At 45.1% G+C, this 19,935-nt stretch overlaps 1 protein-coding gene across 1 annotated transcript in view; it reads left to right on the top strand.

Moving 5' to 3' along the window:
- Nucleotides 1–739: 739 nt before the first annotated feature.
- Nucleotides 740–19,935, top strand: part of LOC105702333 (RNA polymerase II elongation factor ELL) — a gene marked incomplete at its 5' end in the record, with an annotated part of 104,771 nt that continues 85,575 nt past the window's right edge. The window contains one exon of the mRNA XM_023431869.1: nt 740–793. Within this exon, the coding sequence (XP_023287637.1) occupies nt 740–793 (54 nt within the window). The remainder of the gene's footprint in view (nt 794–19,935) is intronic.

Raw genomic sequence — 19,935 nt, 5'->3', positions numbered from 1 at the left:
CGTTTTTTTCCTTTTCTTTTTTTCTTCGAGCGCTCTCGACTCCGTCTGAAAACCTCGAGGTCCGGATATCATGGCTCGCTCGTGTATAATGAAATAATTACCTCGATTCCCATCACGTCACGTCCCGTTCGGTAAATCATTATTTTGGCTCCGTCACTTCCATATTTAGGCACACGGTGCCCGATTAATTCCTCGTTAGCAGCTCTTTTAATTTCCCTGGAGAGAAAGGATATCTTTTCGCTTCCCTCGGGATTCATTTGAACCCCGAATTCTTTCATGGGTGACCATTTGGTTCCTGTTATTTGCTTGACCTTCTTTAAGGGGAACAATTGCGGCTTTTTCGGACGGCTATGTATCCGATTATCTTTTTATCTAACGATAATTATAGCCGACCTCTCGCGGTTTTACTTGGCAACGTGCTGATATGTATAGCTGCCGAGGCCTTGACTCAGTGTCTATATTAATTTATATTATTTCTCTTATGCGTTGTCGTTAATGAGCGCGGCGATCGTCGCTTTTTGTCCCCTAATAATTACGGGAGGATGAGTTTCTTGAGACTTTCCGTGAGTTTTCATGCCGCCGGTAACGCGCTGGGTGTTATATAATTATTCACGCTTAAATTCATCTTTACTCGCCGTAATTTTCTTTCGATCCCTCTGGTACTTATATCCCTGTTTGATTTATTAATCGGAGATCCCTTTGACGACATCGTGAATAACGATCGAACCAATTCTTTTTGTTACAGAACAAGACCAGCCAAAACCCTACCATACAATTCCTAGGAAACGAAGGGGTAAGTACTCTTATTCGCTCTTGTTACCTACGTCTTACTTTCCATTCAACTTTTGTGCACGCAATGTTAGCTACGACATTATCCATCGATAAATTACGGGGGGCTTGAAACTAAATTGCTCGACGAGAGAACTTGTTAAGATTTTAGTTTCTCACTATTTTTCCATGTAAGTGCAATATATCGTTTAAAGTTTTGACATCTAAACGTATGGACTAGAGATAGAGAGATTGATATTTTTGTTGATTAAAGATAAAAGGGAAACAGTCGAGAGAGCGAAATGTTATTGAAAATTAATTACTTCTTATTTCGATTTACCGTTTGTAGAAAAAGATGGTATTCGATCCGATATGTTGAATTTATTATGAAAGTTTACATCTCTATCACATAATTGTGCCCATAATTATGAAAGTGGTCTAAATAAAAATAAAAAAAAAATGAGTTTATCAGTTATTTCACGCCATATTATTTCAAACGAAATTAATTCAATGTAATTTCGAAACAAAAAATATATGACTTAGACCACTTTCATAATTATGGGAAAAATGATTTCCCACTTGCTTGGGCCAGATACGCACGTAACAAAATCGCCGTCGCCCGCCCATACTTGAAAAACTTGTATGCAACTGATTTCGTGGATAAATTCCCACGATAAATAATTCCTCTTAACTGTTTGCATTATTTCAAAGTCATCGACGAATACCAGGACATTAGCGTAACCATACCGCCAAAGACGTACCATAAAAATTCTCAATAGAAAACAGAATCGAAGAAAAGACAAAGTCAAAGTCCATCATCTTAATCCTAACCTGTAAAATCCCTCGAATGGTTAAAAAAAACTACACGCGATGAAAGTTAAAACTGCTCATAGAACATTAGCGTAACCATACCGCCAAAGACGTTCCATAAAAATTCTCAATAGAAAAAAGAAACGAAGAAAAGACAAAGTCAGAGTCCATCATCTTAATTATAACCTTTAAAATCCCTCGAATGGTTAAAAAAAAAACTACACGCGATGAAAATTAAAACTGCTCATAGAACATTCCATAAAAATTCTCAATAGAAAAAAGAAACGAAGAAAAGACAAAGTCAAAGTCCATCATCTTAATCCTAACCTTTAAAATCCCTCGAATGGTAAAAAAAAAAAAAACTACGCGCGATGAAAGTTAAAACGAATTAGAGACGCGCAAATGGTAGCTGAAACCCAATTTCTAGCTTTCTCTGGATCTTCCCCGACTCGAAACCGCTGCTCGATTTGCTATAAACCAGAAGTATAATGCCCGTCGTTCGTATATTCAAAGCCGCGGGCCACGAGGTCGGATTTTCCAGCTACTTTGTCCTTTGTGCTCGCCCTTGGGCGAGAAGTTCGCAAGGGGGCAAAAAGCGAGGGAGAAGGTGCGCTTCGTCGCGGCCGGAAAAGCGTCTTCGAGGAGCGCGAATCGCGTCGCCGGTTTTGCCCAAAGCAATTATCGGCCGGCCGATAAATTCGTAAAACGCGGGGAAGGCTTGTCTCCCCGTCCTTGTTTAACTCTACGGGATATATAACGAGCAAATTGGCTCGTTAATCGACCCGTCGACGACGTTACCCGGAAGCCGGCAACCTTAAGAGCGAGGTCGCGCGATTCCGGGGATCTCGGTAGATTACGAGCATTCCCGCATCGTCGGGCCTCTCGTTACCGTTCTCCGCACCGCGGGGAGGTTTATTGTCTTTCCGCGGAACCCGATTTCCGGGCGGTGCGAGTGTTTCCCCCGGCTCGTAAAAAAAAATCCGACGCGAGGCGAATTTTTCGTGGATGCTCTTCCGGATATCGACGCGGCTTCCGTCGCCTCGACGAGGGCGCCTCGTCGGAAGATTTCCCCCGTTTTTCCGAGCGGGGCTCTTGCGTTTTTGCCCTCGAGTTTTCCCGCAATACGGGGAGCCCGTTAACCGCGCGATGGGGCGAAATTGATTTTAGGTGCGGTTGCCTCCGCGCGAAACGAGAGTTGCCGGTTTAACCGAGGCTGAGAGATCTCTCGCCGCGCATTCCTCGCCTACTTTGCATTTCACTTCCGCCTTTTATTGCCCTCGCCGACTCCGAATCGGTGAAAACTTGAAACGACTATCTCGGTCGTTGAATATGTCGCGATTTTTCTGCATTTAAACCGCGGTAGGATGGGTAGGTAATTGTATCCTTCAACCCCGAAAAGACAAAATTGAGCTTAATAGATAACAATATATATTATTTAACGTAAGTTGAGGACTATGATCATATCTTGGTAATTACAAGTGTCTTTTAAATCGAAAGTGAATTCAAACAGCGTCATTTAAACAGCGGTAGGATGGGTAGGTAATTGTATCCTACACCCCTGAAAAGTAAAAGTTGAACTTAATAGATAACAACATATGTTATTTAACGTAAGTTGAGGACTATGATCTTATCTTGGTAATTACAAGTGCCTTTTAAACCGAAAGTGAATTCAAACAGCGGTAGGATGGGTAGGTAATTGTATCCTACAACCCCGAAATGTCAAAATTGAGCTTAATGGATAACAATATATATTATTTAACGTAAGTTGAGGACTATGATCATATCTTGGTAATTACAAGTGCCTTTCAAACCGAAAGTGAATTCAAACAGCGTCATTTAAACAGCGGTAAGATGGGTGGGTAATTGTATCCTACAACCCTGATAAGTCAAAATTGAGCTTAATAGATAACAATATATATTATTTAACGTAAGTTGAGGACTATGATCATATCTTGGTAATTACAAGTGCCTTTCAAACCGAAAGTGAATTCAAACAGCGTCATTTAAACAGTGGTAGGATGAGTAGGTAATTGTACCCTGCAACCCCAAAAATTCAAAGTTGAGCTTAATAGATAACAACATATATTATTTAACGTAAGTTGAGGACTATGACCATATCTTGGTAATTACAAGTGCTTTTTAAATCGAGAGTAAATCGGCATCTCTTTAATTCATCCTAAACGATATATGTTAGTCTCCGATTTGAGTTATTTTTATTATTAGTTGTTGCGACTTTTTGCCAAGCAATGTGTGCTAGGATGGTTTCTGTTCTGGGAAGATATACAGGTACCACAAAATTGAAAACCTGAATGAAAAATATTAACCCGTCTGTTTATGCGACCGATTTCTACCATTCCGTAAATATATCACTTTGTTGACAAATTCGAGGATCGAGGAAGCCGTTTCCTTTGTACCGCTTAATGACAGCGATTCATCCTGTGACAATTTTCTGACTCTCGACGGCCTTGTCTCGCCTGTTAACTACACAACGACTAATCGAGTAGGTCGTTTTGTGCTTGGATTCTATGCGGAGAATTAAATCGTTCTCGACGATGATTTCACCGCCTAAAGATCGGTGCCTCGGTTCGACGTTCGATCGACGACTTTTCTGTCATCGACATCGCGTGATGTAATTCAATGCGACCGCTCGTTTCCGGTCCGTGCACTCTCGGCCTGATTATGCAGCGAAATTTACTGCCCATCGATGACGTCAAGAGATTGCCGACAACGGTTTTACGTCTCTTAACAACGTGCTCGTGATTTCGACGATAGATCGTGTACACTCAGCGGATCGGTAATCGAGCAAGTCGGCATACAATCGGTCGCCTCGTGCCTCGTACGATGGTCGGTATGGGGAACTAAATGCTTCTCCGCGGTGATTTCACCGCCAATAGATCGATACCTCGCCGTTCGATCGGGTACTTTTTTTTTCCCCACCAAACACCTCGCTCTACACCTGAACGCGATCGGTTCCATTTCCGCTCTCGGTTTTCTCGTGCAATGAAGTTCACTCGCCCGTTCGTGACATCGAAGATCAACGATGGGATCGAGGAGGGGAAATGGAGGATCGGTTCGATTTCGTGGCATTTCACCGATTCTCGGTGGCCCACTTGCGGCCCCAGTGATTCACAATTTAAAGACGAGGGAAATGTTTTACACAAATTCTACGTATCGCGTTTCCACGCGTTCATATCCCCGACTAGGGCAAAAAAGTCTGCAAGGATGCTCTCTAGGATTTTTCTGGAATTTCCTAAGAACGTAGGGTTTGCATTGGAACGTCACCCTAGCGAGGATGAAATAGATTTGTTCAATAAAAAAGAATTTAACAAATTTATAACGATCCGTAATTCAATTTTAAATAGGCCCTAATTATATTTTAACGGGGAAAGCTTGGGTAAACCTGCCTTCGATAATAAATTAAATTCTAACATGGTCTTAACTTAACGTTAACAAGAAAAATAGGCCCTGGTTTCTAGGTCCTACCTAAAACTGTGGCTGAGAACTTTTAACGAGGAACTACGCTGTTAAAACTATTCATAATATCCATATACGTCTAGTACATCAAGTTGGTAAAATTACAAATTTACAATTTTACATCATAATACGCTTACTTATTAAATCTATACCATATGCATAAATATACAACGTATTCCTGGAAAATATGATAATTACTAAACCATGTCTGAATAAACCTTTCCCTAAAAACATCATATAAGTACGATATTTTTGCTAGCAATGTAGGGTCTAAACCGTGTCGGAGGTTTCTTAGTTTCCGACCCAGGGACCTATCTCGTCATTCGCAACCCTTCAGTGGATCTCGATAGGGATCTTTCGGTCGAGTCAAACTCGCTGTCGGGGATATCAGTAGCGGATCCGCGGTTGCGAACTTGGCCCAGGCAACTTCGGAAGTGCTCTCGCCGGTGGGCGAAGTTGCCCCGGTCCGGGGAAGTCGGACTGGGGGGCGGACCTCCCGGCCCCGCGATTCGAAAGGTCTCTTCCCGGTCGGGTCCGATGAAAGTTCCCCGGGGTATCGAGAGCCTCGGCCGAGGAATGCCGGGAAATTGAAGGAATCGCTCGCGCGCCTCGGGTACGTGGAAAAAAGTGAGAGTTACTCCGCGCCGATCGGAGACCGGCCGTGTATTATCCGCGTGTACGATCTTTATGCTCGCCGCACGAAGGTTCTTCGGTGAAGGTGATCGAGGTCGTGTACCAAGGTTAGGTTAGGCGTACCATTTTCTCCGTCTCCCTGACGTGTTCTGAAATTCTCCGAGTCCACCTAAGACGCGGCGGGATGTCCTCGCGCGGTGAAAATCGGCTCGATGCGTCCTCTCGCTTCGGTGGTTAAAACGTCAACTTTTCTCCCCCTGGATTTTTTACCCGCGAGGAGCCGAAGATGCGGACCATTTGGCACCGCGACGTTTTATCCGCGTATTTGTATACGCGAGCGTTTTCATTTTTATCGAAAAACTGGAATGCTCGGTTCGGCGCCTACCGTGCCCTGCTTGAAAGCAGCCTGGCACTACCGGTTAGTGGACTGTAAGGATATTAATAAATTGACGTAATTAAATAACGGTCTCCCATAGGAAGAGTAACGTTGTAATTACTTATACTCAAGAGTGCCTACATTTTTGTTTTGCTCCCCATGAATGGAGCAACGTCCGTCTAGTCATATTGGCTCGGTACTTTGGCAGGAAGGTTCTTGCGATAAGAGCGTCGAGGTGGACGTTTCTAACGATATGTATTAGTTGAATTAGATCGAGAGGAACTAGCCTTTAGAATAATCGTTGCCGTCGGTGACTTTTACTTTTTCTACGAACTCACATTTCTTCAACGGTCACTGTCCCTATACCCATTTACGGTCATTCCCGTATCCATATATGGAAAACTGAAGTGCCATCGCCGTTTCTTTCACTCAATGGGGAATAATTACATTTTCAATTCTTCCCGACTTTCTATTTTAGACGTAATTTTCCGTTTCTACGGTACGTGATTCGGTAGAATGTTTCGTGTGAAAGTTGCTCGGCTCGATACACGGGACGACCGTGTGTCCGAAACATTTATCGCCACCGCATATTGTTATTAACGTCGAAGTCTTCGTTAATCTTGAACGGCGGAAAGTATACGTGGAATTTGGCTGCGTGGCGGGTCAAAGAGGTTCCGTAAGCTTTCCGAGCCACCGCATATTGTTATTAACCCTTTCGTTACCTTGGACGAGATATCTCGCGACCCAATACTGGCCGATTAACGCTTTTGACGAGATATCTCGCATTCCGGTAGTAGCTGTATTTATTTCTTCCTTTTAGCTGTACGAATAGAATTAGTTATAAAATATATTCATCTAGAATGTCAAAATATTGGTGCTAGGAAGCTAGATTATCGTCAAAAGCGTTAATCCGCTACTACCGGATCGCGAGATATCTCGTCAAAAGCGTTGATCGGCCAGTATCGGGTCGCGAGATATCTCGTCAAAAGCGTTAATCGGCCAGTATTGGGTCGCGAGATATCTCGTCCAAGGTAATGAAAGGGTTAATGTCGAAGTCTTCGTTAATCTTGAACGGCGGAAAGTATACTTGAAATTTGGCTCCGTAGCGGGTTAAAAAAATTCCACAAGCTTTCCGAGCCACCGCATATTGTTATTAACGTCGAAGTCTTCGTTAATCTTGAACGGCGTAAAGTATATACGTGGAATTTGGTCCCGTAGCGGGTCGAAAAGGTTCCGCAAGCTTTCCGAGCCACCGCATATTGTTATTAACGTCCAAGTCTCCGTTAATCTTGAACGGCGGAAAGTATACGTGGAATTTGGCTCCGTAGCAGGTCAAAAAGGTTCCGCAAGCTTTCCGAGGCGAGCACGAAAGAATGTCAAAAATGCAGATTCTCGATTCTCTCGGAAGCATCCGTGAAGGCTCCCCTCGTTACAGTTATTTCGCTGGCCACGTGTGACCGCGGTGAAAGTAACTATCTTTGCATAATGTCTTCGGCCACATCCGTGGCAGCTCGCAACAAAGATGGCGGCGCTCTTACGGGTTCTTAATAACGACGATTGTGTCCCGGCCGTGAGAAAGAATCTCCACGTATAAATCCGATCCCGGGCGAGGTAAAGAAAAAGGAAAAAACAAGATTAGAAATCAAGCCATGCGCTGGAAGGGAATTGAACAATTTTGTTAAAATCCTGGATTTCTCCCTTAACTCTTTGAGGTGGTATTAAAAGTGTCCCACCTTTTTAATGCGTGAATATGCACGATGGGACTATTTGAGTCCCACCCTAAACCAACAAACTTAATTAAATTATTATCTTTTTATGTTTTTATATTATGTTATTCCTTTGATAATAAAAATAAACCAACTTTGTTCAATTTAGAAGGGAATAAAATTTCTGTGCAACGTGGGCTTTTTTATTTTCTAAAATTCCGTGCCTCAAACGGTTAAACGTGAAGTTCCGGGTAACCTGCAGTCGTGGCTATTCCTCCGGCGAGGTTATTCATTATTGGCTGAATTTTTATCCGCGAAATTGTGCGGCCGCGGGAGAAATGCCAGTCGAAATCATAGAGTTTCGCGGTATTCGGACCGATAACGAGGTAGGACATAAAACTCGAGCAATTTGTCGAAACGATCCCGACATTTCCGAGGATCACGTCGCCGTTCGGACGCACAGTCGGCGGCGCGCGAAATGGCCGGCGTTCTTCAAGATGGTGGCCGTTCTCCAAGATGGCGGCCGCGCACGCGCAACGGTTCCCGCGTCTCTGGAAGGAAGAAGCTCTTCGAGGAGTTTTTCGGGAGACACGCACCCTCGTGCCACTCGGGCGCGTTCGTTGTCACGCGGAAGGAGACTTAAACGTTTCGACTTAACTCGAAGGCGAGTCTAATCGAACGCGGCCAGTCCTCGGCCCGCTTTTATTTTACGGTTTACGGTTAAGCGCTCTTGTTTTTGCCCCGTCTGCTCCGGCGGGGTACAGACGTATGCATTATGTATCACGTGTTATGTATCCCGGCTCGAATCGGCCCATCTCGCTCTCGATTTCCATCTATCGAGCATGCGCGCGCACGCGCCCAAGACCGACCTAACCTTTCGCTCGCGTCGCGGATGCGCAAGATCGGACCTCGCCTACAAGACGGTTGACTGTGACCTTTAAGGTTGAGGCACACTTACCGGTGCCGGATCGGCCTGGAAAAATCCAAGAGCGAAATCGGATAGGCATACTTGCCCGGGACCCAAACCGGCTGCGACGGAATTCCAGAAGGGTGCGTGCGCGATGCGTTTACGTGGCTACGTGTTATAAAGACAGTCATCTCTCGTTCTTTTTTTTTTTGCTCGATGACAGAGAAACAGCTGTTCAACGAATATTCCCTTTTGACCGTCGAACGATGCGTTTGAAAGATATAAAATATCTGTCGGATACCGAAAACCTCCCTAAATTTCAAACCGGCGCCGTTTTGTCAATTCGACAAATTTCTCCAGTCTTATATACGTATCACGAACTCTTCCTCTTTCAATTGAGGTGTCATTGATTCTTCTGTTTCACTTAGGTGAGGCGACAATCCATGGTTTTGTAAATAACGCTCTTTTCGTTTCACCACCTGGCCGGAAGTGGCCCCTTGTACGCAGCGCGAAGAAATACGGAAATCTACGTCAGATCAAAAAAGTGTTGCGGACAATGCGTTTGAAAGATCTAAAATATCTGTCAGATACCGAAAAGCTCCCTAAATTTCAAACCGACGCCGTTTTGTCAATGCGACAAATTTCTCTAGTCTTATATACGTATCGCGAACTCTTCCTCTTTCAATTGTGCTCATAATTATGAAAGTGGTCTGTCAAAATTGAAAAAAAATGAGATTATCAGTTATTTCACGCCGCATTGTTTCAAACGAAATTAATTTAATGTAATTTCGAAACAAAAAATATGTGACTTAGACCACTTTCATAATTATGGGCACAATTGAGGTGTCATTGGTTGTTCCGCTTCACTTAGGTGAAGAGCCTATCCATGGTTTTGTAAATAACGCTCTTTTCGTTTCACCACCTGGCCGGAAGTGGCCCCTTGTACGCAGCGCGAAGAAAGACGGAAATCCACGTCAGATCGAAAAACTGTAGAGTACGTTGCACAATATTTAAGTATAGACGAGGAGGAAACTATTTTTCAACTAAATAAGGTTCTAGACTCAAGTTAAGACAGTAATATAGCCGAACGTATAAGTCGTAACTCGTTCTAAATCGGCAAAGAATAACAAATTGCGTCATAAATAAACAAGGAGGCACCAAAATGGCGACAGTTATATCTAAACCACCAAACGGAGGTCGGGCCCGCGCCGAAACCGATTTCTGCAGATAAATCCTCTTGCGAGCAATTCCGAGCCGGATAAGTATGCTTCAACCTTTACAGAACGGTCAGACGTGCGCTCGCCTAACCTCACTCAGGCGACTCCTCGATATCCTTTCCTCTCTCGAGCTCCGACGGCTGCAACGGCGGTCCTCTCTCGCTTTCTATTTCGTTTTCGACCTGGCGAAAGATCGACACCTTTCCCCCCTCCCTCTTGCCGACGTATTTCCGTTTAAGGCCGAATAGGCCACGGCCAAACCAAAGAGAGCATAATTACTCAGGGATTCCACCGACCTCCACTAACGACGATTAATCTCGTTTAAGACGACGGCTGTGCGTAGAGCTCATGCATATGCAGAACGGGCGTCCCTGTTTATTTATTTCTCTCCCGTGAAAACAATATGGGCGACGATTTAATTTCTTGTTCCTCTTTTATAACAAAATCCTCCGGGTGAATCCGATTCTTCTCTGGCGTCCGGTGCTTGTCAGGATATCCACCGAACCATTACTTATACTAATGTCAAGGCTGGAACGTCTGACCTAATGATCCGAAATAAACTCCCATTTTCACCCAATCCCTAATAGCATAGAATAATTCAATAATTTTGCATAGAATAATTTCTAAATATTTCTTTGTACTCTTTGCTAAATATCTCAAGCGACAGATTTTTTAAGATTTCTCGTAGATTTCATTCGAAGATATTTGAAATATTTGTTGAAAATCTCAATGACATATTTAGTTTCAATTATTTATAANTATAGTAGAAAATATTTTGTGCCATTAGGGATGTGGTTGAAGAAAAAGAACGTTTGATAATTACTTTCGGTCGAACTAATACATTTTGATAAACTTCCTAAGTGTTTTATATGTTAGAACTTGCATTGTCGGCTCTGGAACCGTGGACGGAGGATCGTTTTAATCATTAACTCGTTTCGTTTCGTTAGCGCAAAGCCAGTACGTATTGAAATCGCAAATGTGCCGAAAGCCTGGACGATTCGAGCTACGTTTCCACGGCGTGTCGGACAATCTGCACCGGTCTTACTCTCGCGACATCAGGTTTCTCCCTTTCTCTCTCGGACTCCCTTCGACCGCGAGTACCGGTCTCCGTCTCTTTCCCTGGTGCAGGGCCGTCTCTCCCTTGGCAGTTTATTGCGCGGCTATTCTTAGAAGTGGTCCTGGTCCTCGGGAATCCCTGACACTTCTCGTTACGCCGCTCGTGCGCTCCAGCGAGCTCGCCTAGGACTCGAAATCGACGTTTCGGCTCTCCCTTTTAGCACGATCCATCGGCTCCCGGATTGCGCGAACATCTATTTCGCAAATCCGCGGACATAAGGAAGTTTACAGCGACCGCTTATGCCTGATTTATGTGGAGGTCCCAACCTTAACTCAGTCCCGACTTAAAATATAAATGTCAGGACTCGTGGAACGCGGTTTACGGCGTTAGACCCAAAAACCTATGTAAGAAAAAGGAGAACCGCAAGATTAACAGCCATTGTGATAGGTTCAACCACTTTGTCGAGTAACGTATGGGACAATCTTAAGGTGAAGTGAAACCCCCTTTAAACCAGTTGATTCGAATACAACACTTTTTTTTAAGGATATTGGAACAAACGGTCCAAAACTTTAACACATCACTCCTGATCATACAACACTTTTTTTTAAGGATATTGGAACAAACGGTCCAAAACTTTAACACATCACTCCTAATCATCTAAGAATTGACCTGACGCATTCAGAATTTGGATTTTTCAAATACATTTTTTAACTGAGCCCAGACCAGAACCAAAATGGCGTCGAGCTCTCATATTTCAATCAATATACAATTATTGAAGGCTCTGATATGAGAATCGAAAGGGTCAGGACAATTTTACGACAATTTAGAACACTCTGGTAATCAATAAACTCGCACTTGAACGGGATAAAGGCAAAAAAAGTGTTGTATGCGCTTCTATGCCAAAACGATGGGAATACGAGGTCTCGGAGTGAAAATTGAATTGACCTGGAAATCACAGATGGCGCAGAGGGTCCCTCTGCAGTCAATTAGGGCCCCAAAAAGCATGAATTCAGAGGATTTCTGGAGTTTTACTTCGATTTCTTTATAATTATTGTACGAAAACGACAGGTGGAGTATGCCATTTGGTACAATACCCAATATAATTCGACATAGCTGTCAATATAAAATCAAACATCGGCAACGTACGTATGTCGAAAAATCTTCTTTATCGACGTCGATCAAGTTCCTCGACGTGTTTCACTTCACCTTAAGGTGGACCCATACAAAAAATAAGACGAAACGGAACGTCGAATAGGGCAAGAATTAGTGCATGCGGTAAAATTATCCATTTTTGCATCGCTAATTAACAAATCGTGCGACAGCTAGAAACCGTTATTGGCATTGCAGTACATCGGAGCATCGTCGAGTGATAACTTTATCGAATGCGTTGAACAATTCGACGCAGTTTAAGCGACGCACTGTCGCGATCGCAAAATCAAATTGATCATTCGGAATGAACGTATCGACCGACATAATGCGTGAACGTCACTGCAAGACCCCGGTCGATTAATCTTTAAGTACAAACGACGCATCGCAAGATTGGGACAAGGTTGAGACTCAGGGCTATGGTCGCAACATAAATCAGGCATTACTCATGACATCTTGCCAATTTCTGTAACCCAGCCCGACCCCGTCCCTCCTCTCGATTACCCCAACGTCCATCGTTAAACTGAGAAAAAAAAAAGAAAAAAAATACAATAGCGATCCTGCCAACGGCGATCTCGATCAGGGATCACTTTCAGCCGGTTAGAGACTTCGGACGTTATATTTGGATCCTCGGATATATTAAAACCTTCCCCGGAAGTCCTGGGACTACCGGATTATTAATAAAATCTCGATGAGGAGAGATAACTCGGGCAGACGTCTCGGAGCCTTCTTTTCGGGCCGAAGAGGTTATTCTCGGTATTTCCAATCGCATAACGAGCGTCGTTTACAACAGGTGAAAAAGGAGATGGGAAGAAGAAAGAGAAAGACAAAAAAAGAGGCGCGGATCGCTCGGAAGGTGACGTCCTCGAATTATCGGGCTCCCAGTAGAGGCCAGTGGTCGCGGCCCCGAGGAAGGCGCGATTCAACTTTTATCTCGAATTCCGCCTCCTCCAGCTCCTCCGGTCGTCACCTCGGCTCTTATCGGGGACGCAGTCCGCGGGAATTGTTGACGTTCTCTCCCCTCCGGGCAAAGAGGCGATATCGGGCCGTCGATGACGTCCTCAGGATTCACCCTCGACTCCCGCTCGAGGGAGTTCCCCGGAGCTCGAAAGGCCTCGCCTAGGAGGGGGAGTCGAATTTTCGATAAAAAGGAGTCAGGGCCCGAAGTTCCGTCCCGTCGGTCCGCACCTGCGGTCGGGAGCTCGGACATAAAGAATCGTACCTTTTCCGCGATAACCGTGAGGTTTATGGCAAAACGCTCACCTTACATTACCGTAGGTGCGCGCTCGATCCATCTCTCTCCTCCCATCTCCGATCCTACGCAATCTCCTGGCGATTTTATTATAATGCCAAGGGGTCAACGACGGGGGTTAAAGCTCTCTTACGAGCGTTGCTTTTCATAAATTTACTTATCCGTTTACGCGACTGCACCGTGAAAAATGATCCGGCCAATTCGAAATTGCGAAATCGAGGACAAAGAGGCTCGCTCCGCGGGATCTCCCTTTTTCCCAGTGCCCCTCTCTCTCCTTCTTCCTCCCCCCCCACACTTTCATCCTTGTCTCCTCCACTCGGGGAACCGCCAGGAGCGTAACAATTATTCCAGCATAATTCGCTCGTTCAGCAGACGTCCTTGTCGCGGCTAACGTATCTCGGGAGAACCGAGAGCGCCTTGCTCTCGGGCCGGTCTCTCTCCGTGTGTGCGTTCCCCCGTAGAGACGCGCGTGCGCGCGGCTCGTGCTCCCGCGCATGCGTGCACGCCGGCGAGTCCCGACACTCGCGCGCGCCGCCCATGTGGCAACGCCGCGACGTAGCTCGCGCGCGCGTCGGTGTGCGCGAGCCTTCGCATTGTTGCCTTTCACTCGGCGACGCGCGGGTGACGCGCGCACGCGAGCGGCGCTGCCGTTGATAATCGCCCCCCTCCCCTACGCCTTCCCCGCTCTCCCGGCTTCGGGCATTTCGAAATTCTGCCCTTTCGATCAAAAGTGTCGCTACTTTTTCTCGGCGCCGCCGCATTCCTAGACCCGCGACCTGGAAAGCGACCGCGGACGTCGCGCCGCGAGAACAAAGGAGCCGGTCCGATGCGCGCGCATCGGAGGATTTCGGCCGCGCGCATGCGCCGCCGCCTCCGCGAATTACAGCTGACTGGGTACCCCCGATCAGCTGATCGCCGGCGTCGGCGCTCGATCTGTCAAATTCGTCCGTCGACTTCGAACGTTTCTACGTCACATGATCGCTATATATACCAAAGCGTTTTTAGATAAATACAGTGGACCTAAATCTTCAGGATTTTTGGGCTTTGCGGCTCCCTTTTCCGTTATAAAATGTCTACTGTATAGACTCGTTAAATTTTTCGAGCTAACCTCCATTTCTGTTGATTATCTCGTAAGCGCGGAAGTGGGCTCCTATTTACGGGAATTTTGTAACGTGCACGAGGTGATTTTTTTTCCCGTATATCCGTTTCTGGCACGGCAAAATAATTCCCCGTCGAGGCACCGACGTTTGCACTTTACCCCCTCGCTTAGCCGCGTTGCCCCAGGTGTCGGGGTCGGTCCGCTCCCCGTTCCCCGGGCGTCGAGATCCCTCGTCTCGGGCTCCATTTCCAGTCGATTCTACGCCGGAAGCGTCCCATTAGTCCGTGACTCGTGGAAAGAAGTGAAAAGTACGGTAATGGATAGAGAATCCCCGGTTCGCCCGCCCCCGCCCGATCCGCGGGGCTTGTACACGCGACATATGCGCACAGGTGGGAGGGGGCGGAACTTATCACACATAACCTGCAAGGCCACGATAAGTCCCGCATCTTCGGCGCGCATGTGCCGCAACGTTTTTCATCTCCTATCTCTCGTTTGCTCTCCGATGCGCTCCTCGATGGGCCTCGATTCGAGCTCGTGCCTTGAGAACGGTTTACGTAACCCGAGAGGAATAAAATCGAGGCGTCGGTTAAATCATCTCAATTGCGATCGTTTACTCGCTTTCGTATCTTTTTGCACAATGCGCGGGCAATTTACGTCGCCGCGCCGTTTTCAACGTCGAATTGGACGGCGATCTTGCCCCCCGCTGCTTTCGGTCCTAATTATTAAACTCTAATTACGCGAGTTAATAAGAAATCCGATGGACGCGTTGCGCAATTTTAATTGTTCCCGTTCAAACGTCTTTCGTTGTTGCCGTCAAAATGTTTAATCCGGTGTCCCGTGGAATTACGTGGCATGCGTTATTTCGCGACACCCATGTGTTTCGCTTGTAGACTGGGAGACATCAATGCCCTCCCATCCTGCATAGGCGATGCCGTATCTGCAGGGGAGCCATTTATGGTCGCCATTGTACCTATTCCTAGTGACATTGAAAGTGTGCCGAGTCGGAGTCGGTGACTCTGAAAAGGAAGGAAAAGCCTTAGAAATGGCTGGAGAATTCCCAGTTCACACGCCCTCGCGCGATGCGCTAACCTCGGCCCATACCACACGCTTACTTACACGGCTGCGTGCAATTGCGTGAACGCGCCCAAGGCCGCGATTAGGTCCCGCATCTTCGGGAAGCGAAACGAAAGCGGAGGCGCGACGTTTGTTAATTTGTATCTTTTCGTGTCACGTCGAAGTTTCTACCTCTCCCCTTTCCCCTCCGAGAGACCGCCGAATCTCGCCCACGAGGCAGAAATCATTATCTCCAGGTACTGTCAGCAAAAGTTTTCAGTTTGCATACGTCTCGCGTAGCTTATCGAGGTGAGGTTGCGATCTTCACTTTCTGCATCCTTAAAAAAAAAAAAAGAAAAAAATAAGTACACGGAACACGTCATCGTGAACTTTTTGGCATACACGTGTTATGGTATTTTCGGTATTTCTGTATTCCTCGTTACGCTAGCGCTGTTTTTATGCTATTTTTTGTATTTCGGTTGCTAGGGCTAGTGAAGCGATGTCGTATGTTCGGATAATTTGTCTTTGCAACATTTTCGACACGTATGTAACATAATGGATATTTAAATTTCTGTCCAGCGGACACAACGTATTCAGTGAAATTTGTCTATCGACGAATTAGCAAGTATGAGGAGAATGGTACCGATATGGCAGCTTTTTCTATTCATTTTAAAAATATTCAATGTGTCAAACAATGTTGCTACCAGAATACCGTTAACAGTACTGTATCGGATCACTGCAAAGAATAGTAATAGAAGAATCTTTGTAAAGGCAACGTGCATTTATTACCCGAGACATATTCTTCGGTAAAGTGTACAGTGTCGGGTGTGTTTTAAATACTTCAAAATATATATATACCTAATATGATTTTCAATAAATATGTTTAACTTTCCTTACATTTCATATAAATTAATACGGTACATTTATTTACTCTCGCAGGAATATTGTTACTTTCAATGGAAAAATATTTGCACGTGTAATTTTTTGAATATTGCATATAATTTATATTTCCTATCGTCGAAGAATATAATTGAAGATTTTCATGTTAATTAAGGTCGACCCTCGGTTGAGGCCACGGAATAAATTCTGTAAGCAGGCTTCGACCTCATGGAAAATTGTTTTCACGGTAATTGCATTTTCGGTCGTTATCCACCGGCGCTTAAAACCGAAGTCTGTACTTCTGTCGACGTGTACATGCGTGAACGCGTGCTCTCGTGACTGCACTCTCGTCCTTCGACGAGCGTGGAAACTGGGTCGTCCCGGAGACGACCTCGGACAATTTTGGGCTTAATGAAAGGGAGCCGAGTGTCGATCTCCTCCTGGGTCGGCTTTTGCGACGAATTCGTCCGCCATGGACCGCTCTTTTTATCCCTGGAAACAAGAAACTGTCAACGCTCTAACCACGTTTAAACCACTGGGTACAAGAAGCAAACCGGACATACGCCGCTCGCCCGCAAATGGCGCACTCTCGACTCATTTGGGACCAAAGCGTTTGAGAAATTAATACCCAATCCCCCTGGAACGAAATATACTTACCATTATTTCTCGGAGACCGACATATGCATCCGAGGTGAACATTATTTTTACTCGGAGAGCCTCCACCCCGACAGAGTGGAAGCTAAATCAGGGGAGAATAAAAATGACTCGCGGCTGTGGAACACTCGTTTGCGGTAAATAAGGGATCTTGATATGAGTAACTGACACGTCTATTACGATTAACATTTAAAATGGATTATTCGAATGACTGGTTATTGGATCGAGTAAACTGAACACGTGCATTGTCATAATTTGAATCCAGAAGAGTGAATCAAAGCATTAATCCTTTAATTAATAATTTCTTAATGTTTAAAGTGTTATGACTCGTGACATGAAATTTCTCGGCGTCAAAAGATTAAGTACGCGTTATACAATCCCGTTTATAATCTGGCTATCCTCCTCCATTATCATGTGTTTCTTGTTTTCATTCCGTTTGTATATCCAAACATCCTGCTCCATGGAGAGCGTTTCTCGTCCTTCAATTTTCCTGGTAATCGTAATCGTTATCCTGCAGTTAATACTTTTCGTTTTGTATCATAGTTAATACTTATCATGTGTTTCTTATTTTCATATCGTTTGCATATCCAAACATCCTGCTCCATGGAGAGCGTTTCTCGTCCGTCAATTTTACTGATAATCGTAAGCGTTATCCTGCAGTTAATACGTTTCATATTGTATTATAGTTAATACTTGTCATGTGTTCCTTGTTTTCATTTCGTTGGCATATCCAAACATCCTGTTTTATGGAGAGCGTTTCTCGTCTCTCGATTTTCCTGATAATCGTAAACGTTTTCCTGCAGTTAATACTTATCATGTGTTTCTTGTTTTCATTTCGTTTGCATATCCAAACATCCTGCTTCATGGAGAGCGTTTCTCGTCCCTCGATTTTCCTGATAATCGTAAACGTTATCATGCAGTTAATACTTTTCGTTTTGTATCCATAGTTAATACTTATCATGTGTTTCTTGTTTTTATTTCGTTGACATATTCAAACATCCTGTTTTATGGAGAGCGTTTCTCCTCCGTCAATTTTCCTTGTAATCGTAAGCGTTATCCTGCAGTTAATACTTTTCATATTGTATCATGGTTAATACTTTCCATACTATATCATAGTTAATACTTATCATGTGTTTCTCGTTTTCATTTCGTTTACATATCCAAACATCCTGCTTCATAGCGGGCGTTTCTCGTCCCTCAGTTTTCCTGGTAATCGCAAACGCTTTCCTGCAATTAACGCTTTTCATTTTTGCAACTTCAGGCGTGCAGGGCGAATCTCTTTCAGCGACGTGGCGCGCTTTTCCCGGATGTGTTTGAGGCTTTTTCTGCCGGGCTTTCGACGGGGTGTGCGAGATCCGGCGCACAAAGCAAAAGGCGGCGTCGAAACGGTCGGGTCTCAGGGCCTCGACTCGTAAAACTGGATTCCTTCTGTCCGTATTGAAATTGCCACTCGGCCGCGACTCCCGGTTTCCCACCGTTGGCGGCGCCATCTTTGTCGTTCTCCTTTACGGCGAATACCTCCGCGGAACGATCGGGAAGCCGTCGCTGATCCGTTATGGATCTCCGCGAGATCCTTCTTTCCCGCGGCTCGATGGATCGCTCGGATTAAGTAATCCTTGCATACTTGGGACTCGCGAAAGGAAACTCCCGAATGACGGAGATTTGAAGAAAATCGGAAATCGTCAGCGTCGCCCATTGCCAATTCCTTCGTTCTTCCGTGGACTTCTAATTAATGGTCCTTTCGATTACTCATTAGGTTACGGAGGATTGCTCTATATAATTAGTTCCGTTAGCTCGTACAGGACGAGTCACGTGGAGAAAAAAATATTTTAGGAAACGATAACATGGATCATTGAAAATAATTCCATGCGAACGTTGTCGTTATTCTTAGATCCTCCTACTGTTTAAATTTTGTAGAAGTGCAGGGAATGGAATGAACTTCGTACGGGTGTTACGTTAATGACAAGTGTACTAAAAGCTAACCGTTGACATCGGTACACTTTACATTTACAGCACTTTCAGAGCATTTACTGTTAACATAACATATGCATGGCTCATTAGTATTCCATGTGCTTCTGTAAAATTTAAACAGCTGCATGGCCAGTATTCCTGAACATGGCGGTCATGTTCGTATAAACTTTTCCTTTTTTTTTAATGACTAAAACTGTCGTCCCTTAAAATATGTCTCTCTGTGTCCGACCCACCCTGTACACATTACTCGACTCCTAGTTTAATGCACATGTAATTCCTGCCCTTCTTTCTTTCTTACTAAAACTGCAGGGCGCGATGCTTTATGTACAAGTAGATAATAACTGCACATATGATTTGATAAATAGCGTCTACTTAGACATAGGCACCCTGGGAAATAAAAAAATCCGGATTCACGAAACGCTTACGGCCGTGTCGTGCATAAGAGAGAAAGACGGGGCGAGGTGGAGGGCCTTTGAATGGCGGTTGCAGGTTAAGTATAGCTAAGCGTGCATTTAATTTCATTTCTCGTCGTAAAAAAAAAAAAAAAAGGAGTCCCGTGAGTCTTCGTCGCGGGTGAAGGACCCCGGTCTCTGAAAGCCCTCCCGTAATATACCTACAGGTCGTCTCGACGGACGTGAAAGCAGTGAAAAGCGCACCCCAAGACGCGTTGGGGTGCCGCAGGGGAGAAACTACCCTAAGAGGGTAGTTTCTAAACTCGCACGTGACGCACACGCACGTCCCGCCAGGGCAAATGGTCGTCGCGAGACGCACGTGCTGCGCTCGAGTTTCCAACGACGATTTCGTATGAAATATGCATTTATCTCCTGGACTCGGAGGTCTCTCTCGCGCCCCCTTGCTCTGCCTCTTCTCGTCTCCGTCCGCACCCCGCCCTCTCCGACCTCTGGTTTCCCGAAGTTTGCCGCCGGTACTACC

Source organism: Orussus abietinus, unplaced genomic scaffold, assembly GCF_000612105.2.
Source record: "Orussus abietinus isolate OABI.00-Male unplaced genomic scaffold, Oabi_2.0 scaffold184, whole genome shotgun sequence".
NCBI lineage: Eukaryota > Metazoa > Arthropoda > Insecta > Hymenoptera > Orussidae > Orussus > Orussus abietinus.
This window is presented reverse-complemented; position numbering and strand designations above follow the sequence as displayed.